The sequence below is a fragment of the Neovison vison genome, chromosome 7 (assembly GCF_020171115.1).
Source record: "Neovison vison isolate M4711 chromosome 7, ASM_NN_V1, whole genome shotgun sequence".
Lineage (NCBI taxonomy): Eukaryota > Metazoa > Chordata > Mammalia > Carnivora > Mustelidae > Neogale > Neogale vison.
Genome location: NC_058097.1, coordinates 103,096,934 through 103,105,710, shown reverse-complemented (window position 1 = coordinate 103,105,710; position 8,777 = coordinate 103,096,934). Strand labels below are relative to the sequence as shown.

The 8,777-nt window shown below is 45.7% G+C and overlaps 1 protein-coding gene across 1 annotated transcript; it reads left to right on the top strand.

The window, feature by feature from the left end:
• Positions 1-1,036: 1,036 nt before the first annotated feature.
• On the top strand, positions 1,037-1,500 carry LOC122913435 (60S ribosomal protein L32-like). Its single transcript, XM_044260169.1, has one exon. It carries the CDS (start codon positions 1,051-1,053, stop codon positions 1,498-1,500), a length of 450 nt encoding a protein of 149 aa, XP_044116104.1. The 5' UTR covers positions 1,037-1,050.
• The last annotated feature ends 7,277 nt before the right edge of the window (positions 1,501-8,777 follow it).

Sequence of the window (8,777 nt, the reverse complement as noted above, 5' to 3'; positions counted from 1 at the left end):
TTCATTTAACATTCACAAGAACCTTATGAGATATGACTATTACTTTATTTTATAAATGAGGAAAGCAAGACAAAGAGTGTTACATAACTTGCCTAACATCACATAACTACTGCATGGTGACCTTGACACTTAGAACCCTGGACAATCAAGGCTCCAGAAGTTATGACCTTGATTAATGCTCTTTGTGGCCCCCCAGGACACAGGTGGTACCACAAGTGCCTCCCACAGTGTCAGGCACCGAGTCATGAGACTCTATCTTGGCAAGCATTTATTCAGGAGGTTGTGACTTAATAAGAAACATATATTTGGTCTCCGCTCTCAGTTCTTGACAAAGAGCTCTTAAAGCCTTAGAATTTCCTGAGAAATGGGGGTGATAGAAGAATCTTAAAGACAGAGCTCCTAAATCCCTTGGACTTTCCTGGATTATAGGAGCATCTTTTGCTCTAATGAGAGGACTCTTGGTCGACTCCTGGGTAGCTTCACAATGGGGGCTGGTCACCAGAAAGACCAAACCATGACAGTTTAGAACTCTCAGCTCCATGCTCCATGCTCTGGGGAGGACAGAGGGGATGGAGATTGAGGTAATAATCCATCTTGCCTACATAAAGTCTCCATAAAAATCCCTCAGCTATGGGGTTCAGAGAGCTCCCGATTTGATGAATACATTCATGTGCGAGGAGGTGAGCATACCCCAACTCCATGCGGACAGATACTCCCGTGCTCAGAACCATTCTGGACTTTACCCTACGTACCTCTTGATTTGGCTATCCTGTATCCTTTATCATACACTTTATAATAAATGGGCAAATGTAAGTAAATGTTTCCATGAGTTTTGTGAGCCATTCCAGCAAATAATTAAACTGAGGATAGGGAACTTGACTTCATAGCCCAGTCAGAAGTGTGGGTTCCCCAGGGACCCATTATTTGCAACTAGCATCTACAGTGAGGGCAGTCTCATGGGATTGAGCCCTAAAACCTGTGAAGTCTGAATCTCACTCCAGAATTGAATTAAATTGTAGGACACCAGGCAACCATCTGTTACTGGGCATCATGGCTGCCCTCAGACCTTTGGTGAAGCCCAAGATCATTAAAAAGAGGACCAAGAAGTTCATCCGGCACCAGTCAGACCGATATGTCAAAATTAAGTGCAACTGGCAGAAGCTGAAAGGCATTGACAATAGGGTGCGCAGAAGATTCAAGGGCCAGACCTTGATGCCCAACATTGGTTACAGGAACAACAAGAAGACAAAGCACATGTTGCCCAGTGGTTTCAGGAAGTTCCTAGTGCACAATGTCAAGGAGCTTGAAGTGCTGCTGATGTGCAACAAATCTTACTGTGCAGAGATTGCTCACAACGTCTCCTCCAAGAACCAAAAAGTTATTGTGGAAAGAGCAGCCCCGCTGGCAATCAGAGTCATCAATCCCAACGCCAGGCTGCGCAGTGAAGAAATGAATAGACAGCTTGTTGTGTACGTCATATTTGTGTTAATAAAACCATAAAACTATGAAAAAAATTGTAGGACACCTAGTTGGATGTCCAGAGAGTTGGGCAGTTAGTTGGTAAGGGAAGAAATCTCCCACATATTTGGTGTCTGAAGTGTAGAGAGTAGAGAAATAGTTTTCCTTTAGAAGTGATCTCATGAACCATTAGTAAGGAAAGAGAGAAGTGGGGCTGGGGAGGTAAGAAAACAAACAACAGTAAAGTGATGTACAGGCTACAACTATAGCACTTGGGGCTCAGCCCTCCTAGGGAGCACTGCAGTCAATGTAGAACACATGCCTCTGAGCTGTCCTCTGGGAGGGATGAGGAAGCTGGGGTCTGTGCTCATTCCCAGACACTTCCAGCCAGCTGTGATGGCAGGCAGAATAGGCTTTGGTAGCCAGAGAAAGCCTACAGGTAAAATATCTTAAGTGCTGGCAGCAGAAGACTGGCCAGGAGGCAGGTGAGGGTCAGGAGGCATGGGTGGGACATTGACATCATCTGCGACAAAACCCAGTAAGTGCCTTTGAAAAGTGTTAAGATTCTAGAATGCCTAATAGATGACTACTTCGATATGTCTAAGCTAAGCAGGACAGAGACATTACAAGAGACAACCAGCAGATCCCCAGAACCTCTTAAAGTAGCATCATGAATATACAGGATTGAAGGACTCTAGATAAAGCTCCTCTCTGAAAGGGGGGCAGGAAGAAAGGAGCAAAGAAAGGGAGGGAGGGGGAGAGAGAGAGAGAAAAGGCTCCAGGGGACTTTTTCACCTTTTGTTATTCCAAAACTATGGATGAAGAGGATGTCATGAAGCCAGGCCTGCCAAAAGGTCCTCCAAACAGAAGCACTGTTATGGGCTCATGACTCCACACATACAGAGTCAAGTCTGGTTGTGTGTGCCGGGGTGTGGAATGCCTCCTCTGCTTGTCTACAGCCCAAATTCCCTTTGGTAAGGTGTCCTCACAAGACCTCACCCTCAACACAGCCATGCCCACCTCACTCCTGGCTCCAACCACCTCCAGGTTTCAATTTCCATTCACTTCTCTGAAGTAGAAAATGTAGGCTTTTCTGTGTCCAAGGTCAAAAAAATGACCATGCAGCCACATTCCTGTAGTTTGGTGTGGAGATAATGGAAAGATTGCACTCCAGTTAAATGTTAATTATAGTCTTAAAAGTAATGAAGGCTTAAAGGGTTAGAGGAGGTGCTTTATAACCAGATCTGCCCGATAAGATAGGACTCCAGGATCACAACCTGAGCCGAAGGCAGTCACTTAACAATAAGAGCCACCCAGGTGCCCAAAGTTGGACTCTGGGTTCAAAGCCATGCAAAACTGTCTTCTAAAGAGAGAGAAAGACAGTTATTCAAGGTGGGTTGACTAGATATGGAAAAACCAGAGATGTCCCTTTAAGGATTAAACTTCACCAAAGCCATCCCCTTGGTCACTATGCTCTCAGGCAAACTGTTTACAGGTCAACTCACTTCAGATACCAGAATTTGAAGCAATACAAATCCCTCCACCTCAAATTTCCAATATATTCTTTAACAAGGACAAAGAGAAGTATTAGGTGAGAATGACCGAACCACTATAATGTGCTACATGTAGTTTTTTAAATGGTTATCTTTAAACATGAATATATACATATATATTCATATGAGGTCAAGTAAGTAGTGAAGAGGAAGTTCAAACTAGGTGGGTCACACACCCAAGTTCATTGCTTTTCAACCATATCCTGTCTCCCAGATGAACCATAAAATGAAGGGACACCACTGTCTGAGGAGTGACTGAAGAAGGCGAGGACATATTAGGGGATGAAAGAAGAGAACCCTGATGCTGTGAGTAGGTGAGAATTCCAGAAGCCTCTGCTAAGGGCAACCCTACACATATGTTGGCTTCTCTGCTCTGCTACTGGGAAGCTTCCACTTGGAAGGATCTCTCCAAATATATCATAGCTCCTCTCCTTAACTTACCACTACCACAACCTAAGGATTGGGGAGTATTCACCTCCAAATGCCACCCCTTTAAGATTCTCAACTTGGCTACTTTCTCTTGTTCCTCTCCCTGTTATGAACTGAACTGTGTCTTCCTAAAATTCTTATGTTGAAGATCTAAATCCCAGTACATCAGAAAATATGACTATCATGAAGACATGGTCTTTAAGATGGCAATTATGATCAAGTGAGGTCATAAGTGTGGGCCCTAATCCAGTAGGACTGACATTTTTTTAAGAAAAGATTTGCGGTGGGATAGGGTGGAGTGTCTGGGTGGATCGGTCAGTTGTGCCCAATTTTTTTTCCCCGTATTTTGTTTATTTATTTGGGAAAGAGAAAGAAAATGAGAGAAAGAAAGAGAGAGCATAAGAGAAGAGAGGTCAGAGGGAGAAGAAGACTCCCTGCCGAGTAGGGAGCCTGATGTAGGACTCCATCTGAGGACTCCAGGATCACGACCTGAGCCGAAGGCTCACTTAACCAACACAGTCACCCAGGTGCCCAAGTGTCCAACTCTTGATCTCAGCTCAGATCTTGATTGCAGGATCATGAGTTCAAACTCTGTGTTGGGCTCCACACTGAGCACAGAACCTACCTCAAAAAGAAAGGGAGGGAGAGAGGGAGAAAGAAAATACAAGACAAAAGGGACACACACACACACACACACACACACACACACAGAAAAGAGTGTAGGAAGAAACAGTGAGAAGGTAGCCGCGTGCAAGCCAAGGAGCGGCTCTCAAGGAGAGACATCCTGCTGGAACCCTGATCTTGGATATCTAGCCTCCAGAACTGTGTGGCAGTAAATTTCTGTTGTTTAAGTACCCCCAGTCTGTGGTACTTTGGCATGGCAGCCCCAGCAAATTAACACACCCCTCCTGCTCCCCCTACCACTCGTGCCGCCCAGGGAGCTCAGCGCCAGCACACACTTCTTCCCCCATCTCTAAAAGGAGGGTCTGTAGTAGCCCCTCCCTAAATCACCTCTAGCTCTGGCATTCTGTCTACCTGTAACATGTATTACTCCACTGGAGTGAGAGAATCTCAGGGTAACAACCATGAATGAAAAACACCTCTCTCGCCCAACTCATTTAACTCAATGGATTCTGCTGACTTCAAAAGCACTGCTTAATTGCTTCCAGGAATTTATTTTTCATCCACTTTATATGTGCTTAGCACCCATCAGGTGCCACAAGTAACACTGTACTGCTGACCTCTCTGTTGCCATTCCTGTTCCCCCCCGAGATCCAAGTGACATGTTCTTAATAAACCTTGATTCGTCGTTCATCTTTTTCCCTTGCTCTCCTTCTCACCTCTCTCTCTTTCATTTAGTACTCTGGGGAGAGCCAGGGGCCAAGTCATGAGACACCCAAGCAGTCTATGGAGAGGCCCATGAAGGAGGGACCTGAGACCTCGTGCCAGCAAGAAATAATTGAATAAATAATAATAACCAGCAAGAAACTGAGGCCTGACAACAACTCCGTGAGCAACATACTAGAAAATGAAATTTCAGAACTGAGTTTTCTGATGCTAAACAGCAAACTTTTTCTCTATCGTAAATGTGGATCCTCAGCCCTGGTTAAACCTTCAGATAACATCTTCATTGCAGACTGTGAGACCCTGAAACACAACCACGTATGTGCTAAACAGCAACTGTTTAGCCACTGTTCCCACCAACAAAGTGTGAGATAATAAAATACTGTTTTGCGCCACTGAGTTTTAGGGCTGCACCATAAATAGTACTAAACTCCTTGAGGGTCACTTTGTGGTACCTTTCACAATGCCTCACCCCGGGGTTGGTCTCCTAGGATGTGTAGGTTTAGTATTTGTCCCCCAACTGTTTTGACCAAGAAAGACTGCCTGCTCCCATCGGGGGATAAGAAAATTAGGGAAGGCTATAATTTGTGGACCTTTAGGGCAACAAAGAAAACATAAAATGGTGAACAAAAGACATGGCATGATATAGTGGTTTATTAGTTTCCTATGGCTGCCGTAACAAATTACTGCAAACTTAGTGGTTCAAACAATGCAAATTTATTTTCTTCTAATTCTGAAGGTCAAAAGCCAAAAATCAGTTTCACTGGCCCACAGTCCAGGTGTCACCGCAGCTGGTTTCTCCTGGAGGCTCTAGGGGAGAATCCAACTCCTAGCTTTACAAGCTTCTAGAGTTGTATTTTTTGCATTCCTTAGCTCATGGCTACTTCCTCCATTTTTAAAGCCGGTGGGGCGGGGGGCAGCATCTTCAAACCTCCCTGTGCTACTGTCTTCATATCTCCTTCTCTCTATAAAGATCCTTATGATTACATCAGTCCCACCTGGATACGCCAGATTAATTTCCCCACATTAAGATCTGTAGCTTAATCATGTCTGCAAAGCCTGTTGTTGGCACATAAGGTGATAGGCACAGGTTCTGGCAATGAGGATGTGGACATATTGGGCGACCATTATTCAGCCTACCACAGCAGGAAAATCCCACTTCTAGGGGCAGACAGATCCAAATTCCAATCTTCTGATTAACAATTAACTGTGTGAAGTTGAACAAATACCAACAAAGCTTAGGTCTTCTCACCTCCATAACACAGATGAAAAAACTTATTAAAGTAAAGGCACTGGCACTTACTCCTTTCTAAATAAGTGCCAGCTTTTCTCTTCTTTAATTTCACCAAGTAGCTAGAAAGACAAGGACCTGGACCAAGAAGAAAGAGGGCTCCAAGTTTGTGGCCTTGTTACCAGTTTTGTATGGCACTTTATGTTTGCAAGGCAGTTTTACGCCTATTACTTCTATTACTTCATTTGACTATTATTCCCATTTTACCAAATGAGGAAAACAGAGGCAACGAGAATTAAGTTATTTTCCCCAGTGTCATAATTGGGTTTTCTGATGCTAAATCCTAAGCTCTTTCCTTAATATGCCAGGTACCTGGGCAGGGTTTGCAAAAATCAGCTACCAAACTAACTACATGAAATGAGAAAAGAAGGACAACGGAATAGGGTATGATCATGAATGCTTGGAGGGTGCAGGAAAACTCCGAGAGGACAGAAGGAAAGATGACAGTGAGCAGTGTTCTCCAAAGCAGGCCCAGCTGGCTCCTGAGAAAAAGGAAGAGAGCGAGACCAGCCTCACCCCCCACCATCCACTCTCATCCCTTTCCTCTCACAGGGGCTAGCGCAGACCTTTGGTAATAAAGAACTTTCAAGATGTGGCTTATCAGCTTGGTGTATCTGATAAGACACCCTGTCAGGAGTCAGAGGCCCACTCAGGGCATGGTTTCACTAGTCCAGTAGGGAATTATAAGGGATTGCTCTGTGGCAGGACCTGCCTGGCTCCCACCTCTGGGTCTGCCTGGAGCCGGACCCAGAAGGTGGGAGAGTCGCTCTGCTGGGGGTTGAGGTTCATGGACTCACACAGAGGGGAAAGGGCTATCTGTTCCCTATAAAATCATAACAAAAACACACCACACCCTGCCCTGAACACCTCCAAAGCACTCTAACCTACATTTTCTCATTTGTCCTCACAAAATCATGTTCATTTTTACAAAGAAATGGATACAAAGAAAGTGAAAGCGGCTATTAAATGTTTAATAGTTGCTAACACTGGAACAAAAGCCTTATAAGTATTATGCAAATGTAATCATCTCAAGTTCTCCATGAGGTAGGTCTTCTCATCTCCAGATGAAGGACCTGAAGCCCAGAGAGGGTAAGTGGCTTGCACAAGAAGACCACAGCTACTAGGTGATTGAATCAGCACTGCAACACAGGAAGGAGGTCAAGGTGCTGACTAGCAATCCCCTTCCAGCTGAAGGGACAGAGCCCCTAGGTGTGCAACTGGAGGCTCCTCTGGGGGAGAAGTCAGAGGACTCTCCTCAGCAATGGGGGTACATATCATGGCGGGGGGGGGCTTGGAATGATATGCGTTAGCTTGGCTGTATAGCCCAGAGGCTGGCCACTGTGCACATATGAAAACACATCTTCAGTAAAACATGGTAAATTAAGTTAGGCTTCCAAAGGTTTCCTGAGAGTTGGTAGTCAAGGCCTCTGTGGCAGCTAACTTAATTTTCCCTTAGATCTGCATGTTCTTAAAGCAGGTGGACAGGCCCAGCCAGACTTCAAATGGCTCCACATGGGAAATAGGATTAGAATAGCCCCCTGAGGACCTCTTCTGACATTATCTCACCCCTCCTGGCTAATTTTCTATTTCAATGTTAAGGAGAGATCTTTTGTCCCTCTAGGCTGCTCTCCCATTTAGTTTAATTTAAAAAAGAAGCCTTTGCAATATTGAATTGAAAATTGTTTTCGTGGTCCAGGAAAGAAGTCCCTGTAGTGGGTGTGGGGGGTACACAGGAACAAGAACTAACAAGGACTGGAGTTCAGTGACCTGCACCCCTCTGCAGGCCAGGTTAGGGAGCCCCCAGATAGAGAAGCCTCAGCACCAGCAGGGTCACAGGGCTGAGGCCAAGGTGGGGAGAACGAAGGCACGGGGTGACATGGCAGGTGGAACGGGGCTGGGGGACTGGTGGCCAGTGTCGTGGGCACCGAGCCAGGCATGGTGAAACTAGGGGGTGGGGTGGGGTGGAGTTGGTGGGCACACGCCCAGGTGAAGTGGAGTGGGGGCTGGAGCCCGGACCAACTGCAGAAAGGTCAATTCAAAGACAGCAAGTGGTATCAGAAGAGGTGGGCTTTGAAGCAGAGAGAATCAAATCCAGGCCCCCACTCACTGGCTGAGTGGCTGTGGGTAAACTGCTTAATTCCTCCATGCCTCCCTTCCTTCTCCATAAAGTAAGGACAATGATATCTACCTGAAAGGGGTTTTGTGAGGGTCAGCAGAGTTTCTGAGCACATAGAGAACAGCCAGTGGAGGGCCGGACGCATAGGTGCATGATAAATGTCCTTGTCCACTTTCCCTTTCCTCTGAGCAGGGAGAGGGTGGGGACCCCGACCTCGCAGCATTTGCTGCCAGCCCTCATGGCACTTGATGCGCTGTGGCTGAGCCTCCCATTTGAGGGGAGCATGATCCACAGGGTCAGGACAGAGCACCAAGCCCTGAGACAAGGACAGTCTGGACAGATGCTAGACATCTGCTGGGTTCTCACTTAGCAGAGAGCCCCTGGAAGTTAACCAAGAAAGCACCCACAGCCACCCATATTTGCCTAGCATATTATAAACCTCAAAGCGCCTTTGCATACATCATCAACATTAGCTTAACACTAGATATAGTGCTAGGTAGATAGAGCAGATACGTCTTTTTTCTAGTTTACAAATGAGAAAGCCAAGGTTTCAACAGCTTATATAAATTTTTCGAAGCCCTATAGC